We start from the raw sequence: 26,833 nt of genomic DNA, 5'->3' as shown, positions 1-26,833 counted from the left end.
GAATAGCCTCCTGGCTGCCCCCACATAGTGTATAGTCTCCACCCCCCCCTCATAGTGTAGCCCCCACAGTGTATAGCCCCCATATACAGAAGGGCCTCCTGCCAGCTCCCACAGTGTATAGTCTCCACACAACCCCACAGTCTATAGCCCCCACATACAGTATAGCCTCCTGGCTGCCCACACATAGTGTATAGCAGGGGTCCCCAAACTTTTTACAAAGGGGGCCCTTTCACTGTCCCTCAGAGCGGTGGAGGGCCGGACTACATGCTGCTGCTATATTGGTAGTGTCTAAATCCCATACCGTACAGGGACCTAACTGGGGGCGTGCACACAGCTCTCCAAGCAAGCCCACCCTGGTCGGATTTCATTGGCTTCTCCACTCTGGGCTTCCTAGCAGCCAAAATCAGATCCTGACGGGCCCCCAACCCTAATCCGAACGTTTAGTTTTAGGGTTAGGGTTGGGGGTCAGATTGGTGTAACGTCCCACCAACCCCGAGATTTAGGGTTAGGGTTGTTGTGTGGGCCGGGGATACTTAAGTAGTTTGGTAGTAACCCTACTTCAACCTCCAACCCTAACCCTAAAACTTAACGTTGGGATTAGGGTTGGGGGGTTAGTCAGAGTCTGATTTTGGCTGCTAGGACGCCAGGAGTGGAGCAGCCAATGAAATCCAGGCGGGGCGGGGCTTGCTGGGAGAGCTGTGTGCGTGCATCCAGCGGGGTCCCTATACGGTATGGGATTTAGTCACTACCCTGCTATATCTGGTCAGCGGGGAGCCGTTGCCACTGGAGGATTACATTGTCTCTGACCATGAGGAGGAGGTGGAGTGGAGGATCATACTGCTCATCTGTCTCTGGTCCGGGGGAGGACCATTGGGGGGTGGCTTAGGATGGTGGAGTTGTAGTTCTACCACAGCCAGACATGCTGGGAGATGTAGCCACACAGGATCATCTGTCACTACAGTTGTCCCTACACTTCTCCCCTCTCCTGCTTGGATCCGGACGTCATGTGACATTGGTCAGAAGCTTATCTTCAGCTCCGGAGCAAAGCAGAAGAGAGGAGGAGAGCAGGGGTCTGCCGCCAGAGGACTGGATCCTTCAGCAGCTGCAGGGCAGAGCAGGGAAGGGATGCTGCTAGGGTGAGGTAGGGTGAGGGGGACATTGCGCCCCCTGTAATTTAGCAGGAGAAGGCGCCCTAGGCCATCGCCTACACTGGCCTACCCTTTGTCCCGGCCCTGGTTGGAAGCCCAAAATCCCAAGTAGAGGACAAAAACTTTTGACATGTCTATATGACATAGAAAACAGGGAATCCAACAGCTTCCAAGGAGAATAATCTTCAAGTCTTTATTGAGAAACTAAGCATAAGACATTTCAACTCACAATGAGTCTTTGTCAAGTATACGAGTCAAAATGTTGCACTCATCGACTTGAAGATTATTCTACTCGAATGCTGTTGGATTCCCTGTTTTCCGTGTCATACAGACATGTCAAAAGTTTTAACTGGTCCGGATCTGAGTGTTCAGACCCATACCAATTGTGAGAACAAGCTTGGGGAAGACCACACTCAGCACAGTCCTCTCCCAGCTCTGTGTCGTGATGAGTTGGACTTCTAATGTAGGTCTATGGAGCCCGACTCTTTCACTGACTTTGAGCGGGGAGAGGACCACGCTGCAGCAGGGTCATCTCCCCACTTGTTCTTAAGATCGGTATGGGTCTGAATATGACATAACTCTATGACATGTCCAAAGTTTTTTAAAATGACAGTGACACTTTAAAGGGGTTGTAGTATTTAAAAAAAAACAATTTCTAATATGATGCATTATGTGAAATTAGACATATTTATATAAGTGTACGAGCTATTCTAACACTGTACTATTTCACAAAAGACTTACTTTTGATAACCTGACGCCCTTGGTTATGACCCACTATAAAGGGCCAGGCATGCTAAGTTCAACAGCAACCTTCAGGAAGTACTGGTAGTTGGTCAATACTTAACCTGCAAGCAAGCGGGATTGTGGGAACATATGTGCTCTGTTGCATGGCAACAGCAGGGTCACAGTTCAGAGAAGAAACCAGGGAGTGAATAGCTCCATGGGGAAGAAAAATGGTACAGGGATGTCAGTTACTAAGAACAGCACATTTGTTCTCCTTAACATATATGTTTGTTGTACATCTTTGATTTTATTAACTTTGCTTCAGGATACAACTCTTTTAAGTGTTTTGGTTCCCAAAGCTGTACACTGCAAGGTACCAAGAAGTGCTTACATTGGATACAGCATTCCATTGTGGGAATGTAGATTTGTGCAGGGCTGGCACTGGAGGGTCGGGAGGTGGCAAAGACTGCTTCATTATTGCACTGCTTTGAGTGCACTGTAACTATTGTTCTTATGGAAAACTTAAAGATAAATATCTTTGATATGAAAAAGTCCATTCTATTGATCAGTGTCAGGGTAGAACTTCAATTACATCTGTAATAAGCCTGCTCATTTACACATCAAACTTGTTTCTTGGAGAGATACATTCCATATTTTAAAAGCTTCAATGGAATGCCAGACAACTAGGCAGTTTTTTCATGTTGAATGACTGTGTTGATTGTTATGAATAATCCTCTAAAGCCATCATGTGCTTTACATTTATTCTATACCAAAAATATCCTTTTCCGGGGGGGGGGGGGGGGTGTGAAACATGTTATTAAATTAGACTCCACCAAAAAGAAATTTTCTGAGCACTAAAATAGGAGGCCCTATCTCCATTCTTAAAATGCTTTTCAAAGTGTCCTAAAATCTTATTGTTTCTTCATAAGAAGAAACATGATGACATTTTTAGATGTTTTGCAAATATATAGGCCCAAGTCTTATTCAAAGCGGTTGGAAAAATTTGTAGTCCCCTCAAAACAAGTACAAGTCTTCACTAAAACTTCCAGAGACTTTGCCAAACCTATTGTCCATTCTCAGTCTAGGTACTAAGGCAGGATCATTCACAAAACCTCTTAAAGAGAACTTGCTCACAAAATGCACTTTGTGAAAGCAGTTATTGAAAAATACTGTACTGCATCTTTAAGAGACTGCCAACTAAACATACTGCTTTACTAGAGTCTGTGCGTTCCTATATTGCACCACTACACTAAAGTGGGGGACATTAGGAACACCTTTGATGGGTGTGGCCTGGTACCTAGGGAAAGCTACTACCGCTTCAAGCTCTGTGACTGCAGACTGATGCAGAGGTAACGCAACAACAGCTTATGCATTTAACATCCTGCAGTCGTGGGTCACCTGAGCTTTTTCAGGTAATTTGCAGCCAGAGGACTGTAACTTTACAGAAAATACTAAACAGTCAACTTATATAGGAAAATTCTATTCATCCATCTGGATGATAAAAATTCACATAAGGCTGGGTTCACACTTTGTTAGGTCCTCCTCCAACAGAATACTGCAACTTATCTTACTGTATACAGTGTGATACTTTGCCTGCTCCCAGAAGGAAGCCCCCTGTACACTTTCATTATGTAAACACCCATACAGTGCATATATGATTACTGTCCGTATATAGAAATTTACACCATTAGAGCTTTTCTCAGAAGGCTGAGCAGCTTGGTTCTGTAAGTGAGCCTTTGGCTACATTCACCCATCTGTAGTGTGGTCCGCAATTGTGGTCCCCACTACAGATGTGCATCCATAGTTGTCTGCAATGTACTGACCTATTTATTGAAGAATAGTGATCCACATAGTGCTGCAACTGCAGGTCTGTACTAGGACTTGTCCGTTTTTTCCCTACATGGATCACAGCCCCATAACATGTAGGGACATGTAGAATGAGGCCTTCTGCTACTGTTCCTGAACAACATGAAAAATGTGTGTCAGGGTGCTCTCAGTGAGTCAGCTCAGGAGGAAAAACTACATCCTTTCATGCCTTATTTTCTGTATAATGCTAACATATACCAGATAGACAGAAGCAAAAATGACCCTCAGATGGGGTCGAAACGTCGTATTTCATGTAAGCTGTTTTGCGAAATAAAGCATTGAAAAATTCCCTGTGGATGCTGCTGGACTTTCTCTACTCCTCTTTTGGCCTATGTCTACCAATGGAAGTCTATAGAAAGTAGGCAAGGAGAGCTTTCCCAACATACCCGGCAAATTAATAACAGACCCAATCTAATATTTAAACATACCTCCAAGTTGTGGTGGAAGTTTTTTTAAAAATTGCTATTGTGCAGGACTATTATATTATATTATGATAATATGTTGATCGATGAAACTTGTCAGTAAACAATGATATTGTAGTCGGCTGATTCTATCATGCCTGATGTTGATTGGAATATCCCTGTTGTATTTTCCTGCAAAACTTTAAAACAGCTTGTGACATCACTAATCTTAGGAGGGAAACTTCTAGATTTAGGGAGTATGTATCTGTAGTGCATTTTTTTTCTGCTTATACACTTTGCACATGCTGCACAAAAAAAACTCAGCTCATTGCACAAAAATTATTAATAGGAGCTCTTCATCAGATACAGTATCCTCTGGCCACTTCCCTGCCTCCTCCCAAATGATTGACAGCCAGAGGAGGCGAGCAGCAGCCTGCAGCTACAGCATCTACTAGAGAGCGGGGTTAGAGACGCTTTAAAAACATTTCCAAAGAACCCGCAGATATGCCCCACAAGCTGTTCATCTTGCCACTCGATCGCTGTTCTTAACTTTTTTGTTCTCCTCTGTATTTTCGAGCAATTCCCTAATTGCCCCTATACTTATTAGGAGCTTAGAAGCATTTGGGGCGTTGCCCTGTGGCCTGGGGCACCCACTTATCCCACCCAGTCCGCCCCCTTCCGTCCCGTCCCCTCCACTATGTATATTCATATATTATTAGTGGCCTCTTTACCGCGCATGTGCAGGGAAGATATCCTGTCGGGACCTTTACTGGTACTTGTGAACTATTTAGAAACTGAACACCATTCTTTTTTATGACATATGTTAGAGATCAAAGACTATGTTCAATGGCATTTTACAGTTTTTAAAATGTATAAACAACCCTTGGGAGAGTCACAGAGGTAAAAGTTAGAAAAGGGCCTTACAAATTGGGAACCAAGGCCTACTGATAGGAGCAGTGGTAGATGGGCACAGTAGCAGCACACATATCATGTTGGGCAGGCCCATTTCATCATACAACTAAATACTTCTTTTCATTGTATACAGATCCTGTACAGTTTAATGTAATAACATATTGGAGAATACAAAGCTGTTGACCTGAAAGTCAAAAACAGTTTGTTCTTTGGTGCTGCATTATAAGATCTTTTCCAAGTGCAAACATAATTTCAAAAGCTTGCAGCAATCAACATACATATGCATAACTGATTGAATATTATGAAAGAAATGTGCCACAGGCTTTGAAACTCAAAGTTCTAAGATTGTTTGATGTGTCAGCATGATGTGTCAGCTCAATATGTCCTAAACACCATAGTAAAAAAAAAAGAAGTTTGACCTACACCACCTATTGTTAACTTTGGAGCAATACATTTAGTCAGAATTTAGTATAAGAAGTATTTTAGGAGCTTGTATAAAGGATAACATTCTGATATTGATAAAAAAAAACACTATTTATAATATTTTGTGTAGTGTGAGACAGTGACAGGAAAAGTGGTAGGGGATCGCTTCCCCAAGATACCTGTCATATATCTGCGCCACGTTTAAGAAAGTATATATCCTATTCTGGGAAAGGTGTCTGAAATACAGAAAATACAGGAATAGGTGGAAACCCCTACCAAACATATCTGTTAAGGGGCTTTCGTAATATCTGTTTATGGATTTTTATGAAATGATGGGCAGGTTGATAGTGGGGCCTGTCGTTCCCTTCCTGGCCAGTCTGTGTATCACATTTGGTCCAAATCAGTCCAGGTGCTGATGTAAAGGCTGTACTTCTTTGTTTTTTTCTGCAATAAATAAAACAGGAGTATTGCTCTTTAAATTCATACCTTTGCATCCCTGTCTCTGACTGCTGCCCAGCTCTACAGAGCTAATCTCTCACCGTAGCTACAGTTTTATTAAAATTTGCCAAATAACAAGAAGACAAAGTCAGATTGGCTTTAGCATCACTGCCAAAATTTAAGAACATAGGAATCAACTGTATTCCAAGACAAAATGTTACAAGTAGCTGAAGGACAAATAAAATGCTGTCCAAATGATGCCATCATGTCCTCATAACAGAGTTCAGGAGAAACAAAAGCTATCAGGGGTGATTTATCTCAACTAATGCAAGGGAAAAGTGAGCAACTATGGCATAGCATTGACCAGTGTATGTCATCTAATAATTGCATGCAATAGTCTCCTAGGGGAACTTAAAAAATGGAAAAAATAACAAGTTGTTAAAACTATAACATAGCTCCTCCAATAAAAGTTAAAATCACCACCCTTTCCCATTATACAATTAAAACATGTAAAAATAAACATATTATATACTGTGCTATGCGTAATTTTCCAATCTATTAAATATAACAACATTGTTCCTGCATGGTGAATGGCGTAATCGAAAAAAGGTTATTTTTTGTTACATTATATATCATTAAAAAAATCAATAAAGAGCAATCAAAATGTCCAATCTACACAAATATGATACTAATAAAAACCAGAGCTCATGCCTCAAAAATGACACCCCAAAGAGTCACAATATAACCATTTTAATCATAATTATTAAAGAAAAAAAAAGTTTTACTGTAAAAAAATAGTAAAAAATTGTCAGTTTTACCATAAAATGCACTACGCAGACACGTAAAACCCCCAAAAGTAAGATTTTTGGTGTTCTATCATACATTTTATGATAGATTTAAAGGTGTTATATAGCATAGATTGAAAGCATTATAGCTCTCAGAAGGTGAGAAGGCAAGAATGAAAATTGGTCTGATGATTTAGGCCATTTTAGTCTGTTTTCGTGAAGGGGTTAAGCAAAATTAAGAAACATTACCATTAAAAAAAAAGAAAACTAGACTACTGGAACATGATCTGTTGAACACCGGTGACAGAAACGTTAGTAACTCATACTAATGCAACAATCATGCTGAGGAGCCTTTCAAAGGCAAAACAAAACAGTGGAAATATAGGACTTCATGTAAATATAAAGAAAACAAAGGTTATGACAACAGATGTTTAGAACACAATAGTGTAAAGCTTTAGGCTTCTTGGGTCAATTATTAACAATGGATGCAGCAATTAAAAATTAAATATAGACTGATACTATGAAGAACAGGAATGAAAGGCTTGGAAAAAAGCATAAAATGTCTATAAACATTTTTAACTCCTCTTTACTTTGTGGCAAGGACATCTATACATTTAATGCTATTGGAATGGGTCTCCACACTGCGGCCCTCCAGCTGTTACAAAACTACATTTCCCATCATGCCTGGGCAACCAAATCCAAAGCTTTAGCTGTCCAGGCATGATGGGAGTTGTGGTTTCGCAACAGCTGGAGGGCCGCAGTTTGGAGACCCATCCTATTGGCATTCACAATGCCTCACAGGTCTTCTGCCAAAAGTCCTTTAGAAGCTCAAGCAACAACTGGTGATGATGCATATAATTGAGTAGTCCGGCGAAATTTCTTATTAAAGTATTGTATTGTCCCCCAAAAGTTATACAAATCCCCAATATACACTTATTATGGGAAATGCACATAAAGTTCTTTTTCCCTGCACTTACTACTACATCAAGGCTTCACTTCCTGGATAACATGATGATGTCACGACCCGACTCCCAGAGCTGTGCGGGCTGTGGCTGCTGGAGAGGATGATGGCAGAGGGATGCTCAGTGTCCCTCCAGTGCCCTGTGTCCTTCAGTGTTCCCCTGCCATCATCCTCTCCAGCAGCCACAGCCCGCACAGCTCTAGGAGTCGGGTCGGGACATCATCATTTTATCAAGGAAAAAAGCACTTTATAAGCATTTCCCATAATAAGTGTACAGTATATTGGTGATTTGTATAACTTTTAGGGGGCAGTACAATGCTTTAAGAAACCCCCCGCCGATCTCTGTATCAGGCCCCGACTTCTGTATTATGAATAGAGCTGCGGGTATTCATTAACGGAAAGAGCCGAGTATGCCAGAAGAGTGCTGTACTCAGCTCTCTCCGCTAGGGAGATCAGCAGGGGGGTACAGAGGTCAGACCCCTGCGATCTCCTACTTTACCCTATCCTGTGAATAAGGGAAAAGTTTATTTTTTCCTGGAACACCTCTTTAATGCAATACACTGTTTAACAATTGAGGTCTTAGTGTCAGATTGTCCTTTATGTCCCACTAATAACTGAATTCCCCACTACTAGCAACTGGCTTTCCTGCATTTTGATTCCCCTCCTCACCGGAACAGACATTTCCTTGGCTGTCAGAGCAAGTGTCTTGCTGCAGAAGTGCTGTCCCTGAACTGTCATCCACCTCATCAGTTAAGTTAGCAAACTTGTTAGCATGTGCTAGTCCAGGACTAGCCTCTCTGACACTCTTCCCTGTACCTTGCCTTCTGCCACCCAGTTAGCTGGCTCAGTTTTTGTGCACCTTCCTCTTATCTTTCCCCACATCTGCCCAAGCAAGTATCTATTTAATCGCAAGCACATGTTTTCTGTGTTATCAATTGTGTTAGTGTTGCTAGTTGCTCATTCAGATTCAGGATATAGGTTTGCAGATGCGTAGTGTGCACACATCTTGCATAGCAGTATGCACTCTCAAATACACAGGATAGCATAGTTAAATACAGAGTACATTTTTATTAATGAAGATAGCATAGATAGCTTGAAACAGAATAATTTATACTGTACAAGTAAAAGTAGATGAACAATAAATAATGTAGACAAACAATGAATAAATACACGCAACTCCCTTCTAAACGCCCAGAATCTAAAGTCACCTAATCTCAAGTGACACTTTGTATCGAAATACATGCACAAGCTCCCACATTTACTTTTTTCAGGTAAATAAAATCGTAGGTTGGTCCTTGTGTATGTGATTTTCTTGTAGATGTGAAAAAGACTGCTCACATGCACATGTAGAGCCAAAAATTGTCAGTACAGCAATGACCCCACACACCACCCCACCTGACCCCCCCCCCCCCCTCCCGCCACACACACACACTAAGGGTACTATTAGACGGAAAGATAATTGGCCGAATCGGCCCGATTATCGTTCTGTGTAATAAAGACAACGATCAGCCAATGATCGTTGTCATCGGCTGATCGTTGATATAGGTTCTGACCTATAATTGTCAGCGACTGATGATATTCATTACCTGTCCAGGCTGCAGGGCTCCTCTTGCTCCGTGCTTCTCCCCGGATCCCACGCGCTCCAGCTTCAGAGTGGCCTGTCAGCTAACAGGCTGCTCAGCCAATCACAGGCCGGGACCACCGCGGCCAGTTATTGGCTGAGTGGCCTGTCAGCTCAGACAGGCCACTCTGAAGCTGGAGCACGTGGACCCGGGGAGAAGCACAGAGCAAGAGGAGCCCTGCAGCCTGGACAGGTAATATATAACGTTTAAACAAGGGCTGCAAGGACATGGGTAACGATGTCCCTGCAGCCCTTGTTAAACGATTATCGGGCCGTGTAATAGGCCCAGTAAACGAGCGCTGATCTATCAGATGGGTGTTTGTTTACATTTATTATCGGGCCCCTATCGGCTTGTCTAATAGTAGACCTAAGCCACCTGACAACCAAACCTGTCCCCCTTGGCATTTTACAGCTGGATTCTTATGAAGGAATGGCTGGTGAAATATGTTGTGTACCAGTGACAATTCACCCTTGTTTACTTACCCACCATGAAGTTCGATTAATGTTTGAATGACTTAATTGCTTTTGCTTTGTTCAGTAAAGGGACAGCTAATCGGCTGGTTTTACCACTTGAGATTTCAAGATGAAGAGACGCCAAAAAAAGGGAAAAACCTAACAACCTCACACGCACAAACACACACTACCCCACCTGAGAGATGGGAGGATGGGGCAATACTGCTGGGTTACCACCAATATGGATGCCACCAGAGCACCAATATGGTAGTCGAGCAGGGCATGGGGTCACTGCAGTCGGCCATGGAGCACACGTTGATTGGATGCTTGCACCATGGCCATCCGCAGCGGCCCCATGCTCCTGCTCCGCATTGATTACATTCACATTGGAGGAGCACGTCCAGGCTGGCGGTAGGTGAGGCTGCTGTTGTCATTGCGGGCTGCGGGCGAGCTGTGAGCCAGATGCGGCCATCAAAAGAGCCCCACCTGGCTCGCGAGCCATAGGCCCCTGAGGTAGAAGATTGAAGACTTTATATAAGATGCAAATAAGAAATTAGGCAGAGATTTACAAACTCTTCTCCACTTCTTTGCTGTTACATGTAATTTTATATAATACAAACTGAAAGCAACACAGTAATCTATCATCTGCCAGTTCAGCTCATTATACTCATGGCCAGGCTGGGATAGATATCTGTATTACACACGTGAAAACAGCCTTAGTGTAACAGCATGCAGCCGTCTCCTTTACCCCCTACCTGGTCTGGGTCGCACTGCTTTGTGATCATCTCCCTTTCTCTCAGCCTGCTTGTCCTCTAGCAGTTTCTTTTGCTCTGAGCTGGCCTCCTGGAGGATTGGGCTCCCTCTATTTACAGACATGCGCCTGTCAACCTGTATTTATAAGCTCAGCCCACAGACTCTGGAGTCTTCTGGCATGTTCTCCTCAGGGTATATATATAGTTCCCACCTCCCCAGCTCTTGGCTCAGTTGTTGTTGTTTGTCAATCAGCAACCACACTTGTGCTTCCTGGCTTACTGCCACTTCCAAGCGATCTTCTAGCTATTTGAATCTAAGTCTATTCCCAGTTCCATCTCATCTCAAGTCTGAACTACATCCTAACATTACATCCTGCACTTCCTTAGACTCCGCTCCTCAGGGAGGGAACGCCAGCACTCCTCAGTGATCCAGGGGATCCACCTCCTCGTGCTTGGACCATCAGTTACACTTAGGCTATGTTCACAAATAGTATTTTGGGCAGTATTTCTGTCAGTATGTGTACCCAATATCAGGAGTGGAGCCAACTGAGAAAAACTATATGGAAAGATTTGTACAGTTTCTGTGGTTTCAACCTACTCATGGTTTTGGTTGAATAAATACTGAGCAAGATTGTGTGTGTGAACATAGCCTTAATGTGAAGTTACACACGTAGGGTACAAACCCACACACCGTATACACAGCAGATACGCAGCAAAAACGCAGCAGATTTGAAGCAGATTTGGTGGTGCAGATTTGATGCTGTGTCCAGTTATTTAGATCTAATCTGCAGCGTATTTGTTGCGTGTTTGTTGCGTATTTGCTGCGTATCGCAGCAGTAAATAAGCTGCGTATACGGTGTGTGGGTTTGTACCCTTAAAGAGGTTATTCAGCAAGTAAAAATTCATGGCCTATTTGTAGATTGGTGGGGCTCCCAGCTAGAGATGAGCGAATATACAGTAGTGAAGCAAAGTACCTCATTCCGCTCAGCTGTTGGCTTTCAGGTTGCTGCTTCTGACTCTGCTCCGGGTGCCTGGAAAAGCTGGATGCAGTCCTGGAAGAGTTCCAGCAGCAGCCTGAAACCACCGACCAAATGACAAAACACTTCCCTTCATTACTACTGTAGATTCTCTACTCCCAGCACCTCCGCCACCCAGCTGTTTGCAGAGGCCTTAAAGTAAATGTACCATCCGGCCCAGGCTGAAGCACTAGAGGCGGGCAGCCCCACTCCCAGTGGGAGGTAACCCCTGCCCCTCTATGATTTGGCTCCATTGATTCTAATGGAGCCGCATCATAGAGGGGCGGGGGATTCCTCGCACTGGGGGTGGGTCGGCCCACATCCAGTGCTTCAGCCCAGGCCTAATGGTACATTCACTTTAAATTCGACAACAATGCAGCTCCTTGCACCAACACTAAAAATAGTACAACGATGCAAGGACAAGTGCAAGCAAACAGTGAAGAGTGTGGAACTCCCATGAGTTTCACAGGACCTTTAAACAGCTAATTGATGCAGCTGTCTGGCATGGGGCTCCCACCAATCTAATATTTATAGCCTGTCTGGAGGATAGACCCACCTCCACCTCCAAACTTTATATAACATACAATTGTTAAAATATGGTTCATTTGATGCATCAGTAGTGTAAGACTCTGTTCACATTGGGGGAGGGGGATTTTTTTTCTGGGCAACACTACATTTTTGTGCAAAAAATGAAAATATTTGAGAATGTGAGCAACTGTTCCAAAAAGGGGAAACTATTTTATACCAACTACTACACAAAAACATTGATAAATCCCCATGGCTTTCCATTGCCAGGGAACAAGAGAGGGTCATTTTGGCATTTGTCTGGCTGGTATTATTATACTTCTATATACATACATTTTTAACAAGGTTATCGGCAGGTGACAGATGCCACTGTATGGCATCTGTTACAGTGATCTACTAATGATATGCAAAATGTTTTTATAATAGTGTTTCCTGACATGTCTAATAAACATATGCTATTTTAGTCTATTGCTAACAGACGCTTTATACGGATGTCTAACAGTGGCAACTGTCACCTATAAGCTATAATACCATAACAGATGAACAGATCCCATATTAGTCTATTGGTGACAGATGTGATATTTAATAACATACATGGCATGAGTTTCCCAAGGCATATACAGTACATGTAAACAAAAGTGTGACGTGAACAGGGCCTAAACAGTGAAACCAGTGCAATTCTTTTGCAATGGTAAAGGTTTTTCTTGGAATAAAACTAAAGACATCCCTGGATGCATTCATGTCTAGAATAAATTGCCAGAATACAGTCAGTGCCCTGTTTGTTAATCTTCTGTGCAAAGATATTGGCCTAGTTTCATCAAAGAGTCAGCATTAGCACTCCTTATTCCCCAAAGGAAAGCGACTGAGTGCCTAGATTTAGCATGATTTTATAAATCTAGGCCACTGCTCTCACATGCCAATGAATGGGGAAAAATCAGCACTTTGGTTGTCACTGTCCTTAAAAAGTAACAGATCTGAAATCAGTTCATACAGTACATAGAAGATATTACTGTAATTTAATATTTGTTTCTACATAATAATAAAAAAACATATTTACATGTGAAAATGCAAGATTAATAAAACAGAATATCAAGAAGACACAAGACAGACTGCCAAATTCAATATATTAATATGTCTACACATGTAATATAAAAATTATAAAGCTTTTTTAGATCCTTGTGTGAATTTTATTGTTTCTTCTCCTGGATCAAGCACTGAAAAGATATATTAGTATGAGCTTTTGTAACCTAAGTATTAAGGTTCAAAAATTGCGAACTCCAGATTGGCCTTCAGCTCCTTTGTTTTGAATAGAGCCGTGGGTACGGCACATTACCCGCAGCTCTATTCATTCTTTATGTTGTTGCTGGAAAGAGCTGAGTGCTATACTTGTCTTTCTCCGGCGGCTCCATTCATTCTCTATGGAGCCTCTGGACAGAGCCGACTACAGCACATACCCGGGGCTCTATTCAAAACAAAGGAGCTGGGGTCAATCTAAAGATTACTGAGGGCTACTCAGGTTGGAACCCCTGCAATCCTTTACTTGTACCCTATCCTGTGGAAGGTGAAAAACCTCTTTAAGTGGCTATGATCCAAGATAGATGACATTATCAAGCTGGCCAATAAGAGGGGGAATATAGTCCTACTTTCTCTGGAATATTATTTGGAAGAGGCTGGAAGAGGCTGTGAGGATTAAACCCTTAAAGAGGACCTATAACCCTCCGTGTCGGGGTGACAGGCTCCCGACCCCCCGTTAGAGCCCCCTATACTCACCTGATCCCACCGGGTCCCGCTTCCTGAGCCGGTCGGGTGACTGAGATTTCAGCACCCGAAGCCCGGCACGCGCGCTGACAGGAGAGTCCGATGCCCATAGAGAATGATGGAGCATCGGACTCCCCATTCATTCTCCATGGGCATCTGACTCTCCCGTCAGCGCGCGCGCGCCGGGCTTCGCGAGCTGATATCTCAGTCACCGACCTGCTCAGAAAGCGAGACCCGGCGGGATCAGGTGAGTATAGGGGGCTGTAACGGGGTCGGGAGCCTGTCACCCCGGCATGGGGGGTGACAGGTCTCCTTTAAGTATCAGAATAGAGCTTGGTCAGTTCCCCCCCCCCCCCCCCCCCCCGTATGACCTCTTTGTGCTTTTTATGGGGAGGGCGCCTCTAAATATATATCTTTGACTAAGATGTGACTGGGGATCTGAAAATATAGAGCACTGAATCTTACAAAGCAGGACAAGGCTATAGAAGAACATTACACAAAAAGCTATGGGTTAAAAGACAAATGTGTGATAGAACTGCTTGTTGACAGAGCTGGTATGCAAAGCAAAGCCTCATCACTGCCAAAGACCTGCAGAAAATTTGGTTGATACATTAGTAGCAAGGCACAACATTATCTGCATGCAGCATTCACCACAATTTGTTCACTAAAGTAAATGAGTTTTTCCATTACAAAATCAGTGGTATACTAGCCAGAGTGGACAATCTCTCTAAACAGAATCTTCTATTTGGAAGACTTTGTATGGCCATGAATTGAATGATCACCTATTGGGGAGAATATTGTGGATTTAATGTTCCAAGCTACAATAGTGACGTTCTGAAGCATGCTGCAGTGTTTCCTACCATATAAACTCCTTATTTGCTCTTGTCCCCATCTCCCGGAAAATGTAGTTTTATTCCTTCCTGCGCTGTATGCAAAACAGCTCTAACTAGTCTCTCCCCCCCCCCTCCCCTCCCTTCTCCGCTCTGGCACTGCCCACTTTTACATCCATATGGTGCCATCCGTCCTGATGGATTAACAGGCAGTCAGGGAGGGTCTTAGTAGACCACTGAGTAAGATCCATCAGATAGTCAGGGTCTTCAGCTGGGTGTTTAAGCACAGGCTCCTGAGTGGGACTGCCCTTTTTAGGGCGGCCATCCCACCTAGGAATAGGGCCTACAGTAGGGAAAAACAGGGCAAGATAGGGCCCACCAGACCAATAAGTACTTCCCTCACTGACATATCCTTTTTCTAGCCATTTTGACATCCCCCTCTTTAGATTGCCAAATATGTATGGATATATAATAGAATAAATATATTTTATGTATCCATTCAGTATCTATTTAAGTACATCTAAATATTAGGACATGCCCTTCGTCTCTTGAAGCCATCCAGGTCTATTTCTAGTGACGCCACTTCTACCAGTTATTTTTAATTTACATAGCCACTAATTTTAGGTGTTGTGCCTAGCTCTAATGAGCTGGACACATCACTATACCATGGTCAGCACCGCTTCACCGCTCTTCTGACATACCTGTAGAGTTAACGTCAGGTCCTGTCAGGGAACGGAACGTTCCCTACATGGCGTGTGACATCACAGTCACATGACCGACGGGGGCATCCCTAAGCCGGAGTGGGACGGGTGAGAACCCACACGGCGTGTGACGCTCTTTGTCACATGACCTGGGGGGGGCATTCCCGATCGGAAGCGCGCGCTCCTGAAGTCATGGAAGGGCAGGACGCGGGACTTGTTAAAGTTAGCGTCGGCGTGCCCAGACTGTGATCTTCCACTGCAGACGCAGACCTGATATTGAATCCGGAGACCTTGCTGGGGAACTAGTAAGTAATGTGGGGCAGTTATGGGTATATTGGCTTTAGATGGCAACATATCTCATTAGCTGTATCTCATATCCTAGGTTTACTCTGTTAGCGCTGCCAAAGTAGCGATTCAGCACAGGCCTAATACAGGTCATGGGAGCACACAGTGAGTAACCCACCTGGGAATTCCTTTCTCTCATTAGACAATAATGGTTTATTTGTTGGTGAAACTGTGTATCATTACTTTTATTGCAGTGTCTCCTATCCTATCCTATCTCCTATCCTCCACTTGGTACTAACAAGGGCCAGTGAGTAACCGCATAGCGGCAAGATTTGCACAACACACTGTTTAGCCCTATTATCATTACAGTATACCCAGTTGAAACAAGCACATATATATATACACAAATGTGCAAAGTAATTAATGTATATTGGGTATTACTGTGTTGGTATTTATATTGGTATTTATAAGCATATGTATCCACTGTATGTGGCATGTTTGCTGGTATAACTCCCCTGATGACGTTAAATTGGATACTGAGGAGGGGCTGCACAGCCTCAGTACCTAATAATACAGACCTTTTTAACTCGTTGTTGGTCCGTACGCATTCCGGATGTGCGACGATCCAACAGTATTGTAAATATTAGTAGCTTTGGTGTTGGGCACACTGGTATTGGTGTATCCTAACCATATTTATTAAAAGTTACATTTTAGGCACTATTCCCCCTTTATTTTGATTTATTGTGCTGGGATAGATTTGTTTTTGGACATGTACCCTGACTGTACAGCCATACAATTTAGTCATGTGGGTGGTGTCTCTCCCTCAACTAGTCATGTGGGTGGTGTCTCTCCCTCAACTAGTCATGTGGGTGGTGTCTCTCCCTCAACTAGTCATGTGGGTGGTGTCTCTCCCTCAACCTGCCATGTGGGTGGTGTCTCTTCCTCAAGTAGTCAGGGCTACCCGGCTGTAACCTGGGAATCATGCCCAGAGAGGTGGGGTTACAGCATGGAGGGCAATGATTACAGCAAGGAGTGGAAAGATTACAGCCTGGGAGCGCTGATTTGCATATAGCGCAGGGAGAAATAAAACTTCATTTTCAGCAAGACTGAGGCAACGGCAAATGAACAATTTATATGGTAGGAAATGCTGCAGCATTCTTTAGAACATCATTATTGTAGCTTGGAATACTAAATCCTCACAAATGTTACCCTTTAACACCTTTACCCTAAAATTATAATATGATCAGCTTATTCTAGTCCAGGATGACCCTTTCAACCAACATTATTTGTTTGGTCCCAAAGGTTCAGTTACATAAACTGCAATCATAGTCAGCCCTAGCCATGTGGGCCCAGTGTGGTTGCACAGGGTGCCAACCACCAGACTGCTTAGGGAGACAATTAGGGGATTATTGGGAGATAGAGCTACTCACCCATTCATGCTTTCAGTGGTAGGGTTGGTACCTAGCATTTTACCTCTAAGGGCTCCTAATGAGTACAGTGCACTGACAAGGTGAGGAGCCATTGGCTTACCTCTCTGCCAGATGCTCACAAAAGGCAACTCTCTCCCTCCTGAGCAGTAGCACTCAATTGTCAGTACTCGAGCACCGCTTTCAGAGCAGGGAGGTAAAAGAAATGCCAGAGGACTCCACAAAAGCCAGGTGTTATTTTTCATATTACAGAAGGAGAAGGAGATCACCAACATGATGTTATTAATTGGTGATGGGGGTGAAGGGGAGTACTTACAGCGGGATATTACCTATGTGGGTTATACCATTTAATTGGGGGACTACCTACAGGGGGATTCCTCTGTGGGGGGTACCATTTACTTGGTGGACTACCTACAGGGGTGATTGCTACATGCAGGTGCTACCTACTTGGAGGTTAGCTACAGAAGGGATATCTGCAGGGGGTACTTCCTACTGGGGCCTACCTACTATATGGATGTGTGGTAACCCAAGGGACTTCAAGGTGTTAAATGTTAAAATTATAATATGATCAGCTTATTCTAGTCCAGGATGACCCTTTCAACCAACATTATTTGTTTGGTCCCAAAGGTTCAGTTACATAAACTGCAATCATAGTCAGCCCTAGCCATGTGGGCCCAGTGTGGTTGCACAGGGTGCCAACCACCAGACTGCTTAGGGAGACAATTAGGGGATTATTGGGAGATAGAGCTACTCACCCATTCATGCTTTCAGTGGTAGGGTTGGTACCTAGCATTTTACCTCTAAGGGCTCCTAATGAGTACAGTGCACTGACAAGGTGAGGAGCCATTGGCTTACCTCTCTGCCAGATGCTCACAAAAGGCAACTCTCTCCCTCCTGAGCAGTAGCACTCAATTGTCAGTACTCGAGCACCGCTTTCAGAGCAGGGAGGTAAAAGAAATGCCAGAGGACTCCACAAAAGCCAGGTGTTATTTTTCATATTACAGAAGGAGAAGGAGATCACCAACATGATGTTATTAATTGGTGATGGGGGTGAAGGGGAGTACTTACAGCGGGATATTACCTATGTGGGTTATACCATTTAATTGGGGGACTACCTACAGGGGGATTCCTCTGTGGGGGGTACCATTTACTTGGTGGACTACCTACAGGGGTGATTGCTACATGCAGGTGCTACCTACTTGGAGGTTAGCTACAGAAGGGATATCTGCAGGGGGTACTTCCTACTGGGGCCTACCTACTATATGGATGTGTGGTAACCCAAGGGACTTCAAGGTGTTAAATGCAGAAGCTAGACATCTTGTGGTACTGCTTAGGCGCTTGTTACAGGGCCTGAGTGGTAGCCAGCTCTCCTTAGATATCAACATACATCCTGAAAATTTTTTCCTAGTACTCCTTCGTACAGTGTGATGGGGTGAGACTCAATCACAAAGAGGTCACGAGTAGTTGCAGAACATAAAATTTTACTGAAAGTTCATGGAAGGTGCAAAACAGTTTACAGTCACAGTTTTAGTACACGTCTTTGTTGGCAAAGCAGATACTGTATTCTTGTGATTAGAATGGTGTTCTAGGAGAGCTGACCAAATTTGACTTTTTTCTGTAGATCTGTCAGTGGTCAGTAGTGCGGCGAAAAAGGTTTTGCCCATTTCCTCCCCACATGAAAAGTAATATAGATTCATAATACACTTTGGTAGGCAATTCAAGCTCCTTACCCCACTTTCCTTGGTCCCGCTGCCCTCCGGAAGTGGCTTACTTCCAGGTTTGGTCAGGATCATCTTACAGCTCGGGCGCCATCTTTGATCGGGACATAGGGCCGACTATGTCACGATCCGGGGCGTTCCTTGGGCATTACTCTGAGCTCCTGGGCACTCCCTCCCTGCCTTGGCACGCCTCCCTAAGCTGTGCTATTGGTTACCCTGCTGCTCTATCTACAGCAATGCCACTACTATTAGAACTGCAAGTCCCTGCACACCCGATGGCCATACGCATGTCAATCCAGTGTATTACCATCGGGTGCGCTGGGACTTGCAGTTCTAATAGTAGTGGCATTGCTGTATATAGAGCAACAGGGTAAACAATAGCAGAGCTTAGGGAGGTAAGGGAGGCGTGCCAAGGCAGGAAGGAAGTGCCCTGGAGCTCAGAGGAACGCCCCAACCCAAAATGGTGCCCAGGGCTGTAAGATGGTCCTGCCCGACCAAGTAGTTTGAATTGCCTACCAAAGTATATTATGAATCTATATAACTTTTCATGTGGGGAGGGAATAGGGGAGAACCTTTTTAGCCGCACTACTCCTTTAAGTATACTCGGAACCTGTATTGCGTTAGCAGGTAGACTGAGTTTTAGCAATAGGATCAGGCAGAAATGTGACCCTTGATTTTGATCACTTGAAAGAGAACTTAGAGGTTAATGACAGAAAAGAATTACATAGAGGGCACTCTACTGGTATGGTACTCTGCAGGAGACAACTTTAGCTTGGCTGCTATGACTTGACAGACTGAAAGAAAAAAAAACAGTATTCACAGTCAGAAATCCATCTATGCTGTGATGAGTTAGAGGAGTGGCACATAGCCGGCCTTTGGTATTAGCTTAGAGGACTCGGCAACTAGCAGAGGAGCACTTTGGTGTAATGCAGCTACTCCAACCTCTGATTGGACTAGAAACACTGCGGAACACAAGACTTGACTGAAGTCTTGTAGAGAATGACCCCCTCAGCATGGACAGGCTTGGTTTTCTTCCAGTGGTAGTCGCACCTCTGGTGACTTAGCAATCCATGCTAAGCAGACTCAGAAACTCAGAAACTGGAACAGACAGTACAGCAGCTTAGGGACAGACACTGGTTAGCGAACAGGCTCCAGGAAGACAACACTCTGGATACAGCTGGCTTAGCATACACAGGAACAACTTAGTTGGCAGACAAAAACTACTGACCACATGGCCTGCTCCATTGCTGATTGGTCAGGACAGATGGGGAGACTTTTGCAAGGCTCTGATAGGCCCAGGCATAGGGGAATAAACTGACAGATTGCCTCCTCAAGCAGGTGGCAGAGAAGGAAATGCCCAGCTATTAAGCTGGCCTTGGACCCTTTGTTCTTCATCTACTTCATTTAAACACACCTTCCCGACTTCCCTGTAGTTGCCATTCTCACTGAGCCTGATCTTCTTAAAAAACACTTTCTGGGGTTGGGATCAGCATTAGAAATCACCTGTGCAGCCAACTGGCAGCTACACATGTTTCCTGTACTGTTTGCGCTGATTAAGCAATTCCTTCTGCTGTCCCAAAGAAAAGTTGCACATTGGGCTCTGCAAGCACAAAGGTGATGGGGAGCAGGGAAGGCGAGTATTGTTTTTTGTTTTTTTTTTGTTTTTTACAGCAGTCTGAGCCGAATTCCTCCCTGAAATATTATAAAATATGTCATTATATATATATAGACCACATGTGGCTTTCAGCACCCTATTACTGTTAAAAATTGAAGAATTATTTTTATTAGCGATTAGTTTAGGTGAATATGAGTCGATGTGAAGGACACTAATGTGAAATCAGCCCATAATATGTCCAGGCTGGAGACCAATAAGCTTGATGTGATAGTATACAATGCCCTGTCATCAGCTATTGCCCTAGATAGGATTTCCCTAAATTGTGGCACTGTAATGCTGCTGTAAAGTAAGCTGCAATGTGATCCGGGCTGGAAGAAAGGGCAGGAATCAGGCAGTGCCCATACAATTAGTGCAGCCCGGAGAAGAGAGAGGGCATAGGGCTGAAGCCAGAGCCCGGGCTTGAGGTGACTGGTGGGGGGCTGGCTTCCTATGACAGGCAGAGAGGCGAGGTACGGTGAGCACAAGGAGGGGCGCTGGGTCCCGCTTTGGATAGCAGGCAGGGGATCACTATGCGGCTCTGACGCCTGGCACGATGGGCAGGAACCAGGGAGCCTGGAGGCGGCAGGTGGTCCGAGCCCGAGTCAAGGCTCCTGCGGGGGCCACCTCCCAGCCGCTGCCGGTGTGGATGAGGCTCTATTTCTATGGCATGCACGGCCTGACCGTGGACGTGGTGAGCAGCTGCATCCGGCGCTTCCTGCACAGCCAGGACTACAAGCTGCTGGGCTTCTCGTCCCCGTACCGCTGCCTGCTGCATGCCCTCGCCCAGCTGGCATTGGAGAAGATCTACCTGCAGAGGAAGAGCTTCCCTGACAATGCCCTGGCGTTCCACTTCGTCTTCTACCCCTCGGTGTTCGTGGGCCTGCAGATCCTGCTCCGGAAAACGCTGCTGCAGTGCTGCCCGCAGGAAGAGCGGGCACTGAGTGCGGCAGAGCTGGCGCTGCAGTATGCCATGGCCATCTACTATTCCCAGGTGTTCCTGCGGAGCTTCCTGCGGCTGCAGTACCACAGCTGGGAGGGGCAGCAGGCAGGAGGGTGGGCTGCTACTGCCCACCGGCTGCCGCTCACCCTGCGCTTCCTATTCTTCGGCATGCACGGCTTCATGGATGAGGTCTTCTTCACGTCAGCCTTCACCCTGCTGGAGAAGCCGGGGGGCCCGGTGAGCGGACACACGTCCCTCTGGTCGTTCTTCATGTACGGCAGCTGCAGCCTGATAGTGGAGAAGCTCTTCTTCTACCTGTGCTATGGCCGGGGCTGGGGGGCTTGGAGGAGGCTGCCCGTCTACATCCTCTTCGTCTACACCTGGGAGTTCTCCTGGGGCCTGGGGCTCCGCACATGGGACGCCTGCTCCTGGGATTACTCTCATTACCCCCTGAACTTCATGGGCCTGGTCACCCTCATGTACTTACCAGGCTGGGTCTTCCTCAGCTTCTACCAGGACCTGCTGTCCAAGGTGCTGCTGCGGATACGCTATGTCTAGCTGTGGCATCTGCAGCCTCTCCAGCATAGCAAGCTGCCTGGATCTCCGAGGAGTTCGGATCCTGAGCCTATGGACTTAGGGAAGGTCTCCAGTTACACAGTGCGGTTGTGACTAACATCCAGTGCAGCAACTGCTTTTCTAATCCTAACATCCTAAATAGGAGACTGTGGCACCCAACAGCAGACTGACCAAGACTGTTTACAACTTAAAAGCTTTGTCACTGAACGATTCATATTTTCTTATACTATAAGACTATGTTCACACGTGGTATTTCCCTCAGTCTTTTGGTCAGTTTTTTTTTTTCTAACAAATTCAGGAGTTGAACTAACAGGGCACAATTACAATGGAAAGATTTGCACAGCTTCTGCGTTTTACGACCCACTGGGTTTGCTTGAAAACAGATTGATGGAAATGCTGCGTGTGAACATAGCCCAAGACTGCTTTACAAGAGGCTATGGCAAGATTTTCCTTCTAATCTAAATAGGGACCAATTCTAAATGTTTTTATTCTGGTGCATTTGGTTATGAAAGGGGATGGTTGCAGTTTGTAAAGAGGTCTGACCGTTTCAGCAAATAAAACTTGCACATTTTATAATGATAAACAATTTTCCCTTTTTACACACTTTTAAGATCTCTGCTTGCTGTCGTTCAGTAGTTCACATTTGGTGAATTAAAAACTCTTCTGGTCATGTGATGGACACATAGGTGTAGGAATGGGAATAGTTACAGGTTGTAAAGTGGTTGTCACTTTTGGACTGTCTTTTCAGAAACAGATGGTAAAGCCAAGTTCACACCATAATTATTATTTTCTGTTGTTCTCCTCAAGCAAAGAATAGAACACTAAAAATAATGGAGCTCCTGTATCTCCTGTCTGCTGGAAACTAACAGTGTGCCATAGACCCTATTGACCTAAATGGCATCACCATGTGTCCGATATGGTAGGTGGCATTTTATCAGACAGTATAGTGTTAAGTGCTGTTTTATTTTTTTCAGGATCTTTTGCGTAACAAAGCTTTTCCATGCAGATTTTATTGTCAGCAAGTTTGATCTATTAAAATCAAAATGTATTTGCAAATATTATAGCAAAAATGTAATGTAAGTATTACTTAAACAAGGAAATATTTACATGATATTTGCTACTTACTTCAAACCAGTAATAGAATATGACACACAAGGTCCAGAGTTACTAGTTAATAAGGTACTTTGGAGACTTATTTATTTATTACTTTGAAATATAACTTTATTAAGATAAATATATAGGGGGAGATTTATGAAAGTAAACTGCCCACAGCAACCAATCACAGCTCCTCTTATATTCTACCAGAGCTGAAAGCAGTTTACACCAGATGTATACTTACACCCTTTCATAAATCTCCCCCTTACTTTTTTTTTACATATGTGCATGGCAGCAGTGAGGGCCAGCACAGCCTTTTCTGCTCTCACCAACATTTGTTCCTGATCCCCTTTTCTGCGTAAGCGTTTCCGCACAGCGTTGTGCAGAGCAGTGCTAAACCTCTATCTGGTTTCTATTCTGATGCATTTTAGCTACTTTAGAAAAGAGGGGAAACTTGGGGAAGCTGTCTGTGTCAGAAGCGCTGTAGACACAAAATGGCTATAAAGCGGCACCCTCTTCTGGTCTTCTATTATGGACCCTATCAAGACACTCTGGCAAGTGGAATTTCTACCTGTTCCACAATCACATAAAAGCAATGCTACATAGTTCTGCAACAGTTGTATATTTGTATTTACCTGTCATCAGACTGTTTCTTTAAAGAGAAACTCTTCTTCTCCGTGGCACAATTTAGGAGATATTTATTCCAAAATAAATATGCTAATTAGTCATTTTGGTGCAGTGGGAGATTTCCTGGACCCCTTAATGCACTGTCCCAGCCACCCACCCTCCTACTCTCTCCAAGGAGAGAGACATGCCTACTTATGCATATATGAATAGGAGGGGACATAGGAGTAGGTGGGCAGATGGGACAGTGCACTAAGTGGCCAAGGAGCACCCCCCCCCCAGTGCGCCAAAAGGTCTAATTAGCATATTTATTTCACAAGAAAAATCTCCTAAACGGAAGCATAAGAAGCGTGGTGCGGGAATCAGCACCTCAGCCACAACAGGTATGGTTTGTATGTACAAGCGTGCTTATAATTTCTTATCAAGCAATATGTCTTTTGAATTGTTTTTTTAGGCCCTAGGCCAACATTCATCACAATCTATAACAATCATATCACAAGGTAGGATAATGGTGTGACAGCAGCCTTCTCTTTGTGTAACTACTTAGATGCTTAGTCCTCACACGTCAAAGCAATTTTTTATTAAAAAAAAAAAATTCTTCTAGCCATAAAACACAACAAAAACTATATCAACCTTTATTGCCATACTGACCAGCAAAAAAAAAAAAAAAAAAAAAAAAAAAAAAGGTTAATACATCAAAGGTAAAACAAACCATCATATGGCTTTATGGTTGAAAACAGAAATATTTTTCAGTTGTAAGGAACAAAAAGAATTTAAAAAAAAAAGCCACTACCAAAAAATATCTACTACTGGACAATAACCTGTATGCATAATGGACGTTATTTAAACAAACTAACTGGCTAAAACTCAACTGTTGCTTTTCATAAATAACTGAGTCAATGCAGAAAGAAGGGAGCAAATCTGGAGGGACCCCCATTTATTAAATAGATCACCAAACAAAAAAAGGAAATCCATGTTAGGAGTGCAGCCAATAAATGTGTTATACTGATAATGCAGTTTGGTTTATTTGTATTTTTACCCATATAATACCCTCACCTTCACTATTTGTATAGTGACATGTTTCTTTCCAGCTCAGCTGCATTGGTCATTACTGTAGCTGCATCTTATGACTAGCAGTCAGACCCCAGAAAATGACATGACTTCCTGTATTTTAGGAAGTGGTTTGTACTGGGTCAGCTGGCTTCCTGTGAAGCACAAGGAAATCCCTCCTGGCAACTCCCAGAAGATGACAACCCCCCTCCCAATCATGTACAGAATACAAATTATTCACCCAGCAAATCCATGTTCTTCCATCATCACGCACCGAATTATCAAAAAATGTAACAATGCAGACATGCTGTATCTTCAGCATGCCAACGTTTGGAAGGAACCGATGGTAAGACGGACCCTGTTTGGAGGGAGGGAGGAGTCCAGAGGTCAGATGACACACAATATGTTTTGAACTCCCCTTTCTCAAGTGTCACAAGTAAGCAACCCACCGCCATTATATAGCAACACACTATACATCACTTTTAATAAAACAGACATCTGTTATTGAAATTTTCCAAGATAATTATAAAGAAATTCTGCAGTATTTAAAACATTATATTCTATGAATAAAGGCAAAGAGATGTCTATATATATATATATATATATATATATATATATATATATGTCTACCATTAGTTTTATTCTTTAAATACATTTCACGTTATATATCGATACATTCTTTGTAAACTAAAAAATGCCTCCACAGAGAAGTTATGAAAAATACAGAAAAACAACAAAAAAGTAAGCCAGAATTGCTATTTTTGTCACCTAGCCTCTATAAAAAGCAGAATAAAAATCATTAAAAAGGTACTAAAACTGATACCAATAAAAACGCTCCATTGTGTGAACTGACATGTCAGTTTTTTGTGGGGCTGCTAGCGATCCTGGACAGAGTGTATACTATGGGGGAGATTTATCAAACATGGTGTAAAGTGAAATTGACGAAACTGACTCAGTTGCCCCTAGCAACCAATCATATTCCACCTTTCATTCCCCAAAGACCGATTAAAAAAATGAAAGGTGGAATCTGATTGGTTGCTAGGGGCAACTGAGCCAGTTTCACTTTACACCATTTTTGATAAATCTCCCCCTATGTGTATACACTCTAGCCAGGATTCTCTCTAGCTGCAGCACAATGTAAGTAAAGTATTAATAACGGCCGTGTTGCAAATTGGCAACAACGGCTATGATTAATACTTTATTTTCATTGTGTGAACATGGCCTAATTGTGCAAAGGTAGTAAAACATTAATGCCAAAAACTATCATTAAACAGCTATTAAATATAAATGGTCATTACATCCCTAGATACATTTTTTGAGGGTTATAGTTTCCAAAAGGGGTAACTTCTGTCTCTTCAGTTTACAGAACTACAACCCCCATTGTGCCCTGCTGGCAGTTCATGATGGGAATTGTAATTTTTCAGCTGGAGAGTCAAAAATTGGGGAACAATGGTTAAAGAGTGACAAAATAAAGAACATTAATTATATGGGACAGTGGCACAGTATACCTGAGGGGGCCAGTAACAATTCATTAGGAGACAATGGTGGCACATTAGGGTACAGTGGCACAATGAGTTTCTTCAGTAGGCTATTCTCACCTGTTTTATGTCCAGTTCTTCCACCCAGGTCCTTCATGCCCCATTTTTTAGTTCCCTGAAGATATTACAAACCAAATCACTGGCTTCAAGTAACTTATACCATCTACTGCTGAAGTCTGTGATTGGCTACATGGTGTACAACCATATAATACCTGCAGGGAAGCAAACAAAGGTGGCAGGGAGGAGTGGAGCAGCAGCACGGGACACAACGGAGATAAAGCAGGTGAGAATAGCATTTATAATTTTCTGACATAGATCATTCAGACAATCCATTTAGGGGGTCATGGTGGAAAAACTATTCAGATCAGGGGTCACACGTGCGCCATTGTGTGACAATGGTAGCAGATAGAATAGAGTGTAAGGATCTAAAGACATTTGGGAAGCAAACTCTAGATGAGATGTCGCCTAAAAAAGTCTTCATGGCAGCCTGGGCTAGATGGAGAAGAAAGCGATAAAGCACTGCTGTGATCTAAGAAGACGTCACCGGTGAGAGTCAGTATACCTGTTTATTTGGCCTCTCACTGAGCCTGATCCGGTTGGATGGAGGGGGAGG

At 43.7% G+C, this 26,833-nt stretch overlaps 1 protein-coding gene and 1 long non-coding RNA gene across 3 annotated transcripts in view; one reads left to right on the top strand and one right to left on the bottom strand.

Moving 5' to 3' along the window:
• The window catches only part of LOC138776062 (uncharacterized), a 44,799-nt gene extending 21,015 nt beyond the window's left edge, over positions 1-23,784 (bottom strand). The window contains exon 1 of one of the 2 annotated variants that reach the window (XR_011360714.1): positions 23,644-23,784. This is a non-coding gene — a long non-coding RNA (uncharacterized lncRNA). Of the gene's footprint in view, positions 1-1,889; positions 1,969-23,643 lie in introns of those variants that run through there. The other variant, XR_011360715.1, reaches the window with a different exon arrangement.
• Positions 20,764-22,473, top strand: TMEM229A (transmembrane protein 229A). The gene has a single exon (XM_069956100.1). The coding sequence runs from the start codon at positions 20,951-20,953 to the stop codon at positions 21,893-21,895; it is 945 nt and encodes a 314-aa protein (XP_069812201.1). The 5' UTR covers positions 20,764-20,950; the 3' UTR covers positions 21,896-22,473.
• Positions 23,785-26,833: the final 3,049 nt, after the last annotated feature.

This window comes from Dendropsophus ebraccatus, chromosome 1, assembly GCF_027789765.1.
Source record: "Dendropsophus ebraccatus isolate aDenEbr1 chromosome 1, aDenEbr1.pat, whole genome shotgun sequence".
Classification (NCBI taxonomy): domain Eukaryota; kingdom Metazoa; phylum Chordata; class Amphibia; order Anura; family Hylidae; genus Dendropsophus; species Dendropsophus ebraccatus.
Note: the sequence above shows the minus strand (reverse complement) of the source record. Positions and strands in the feature narration are given on the sequence as shown.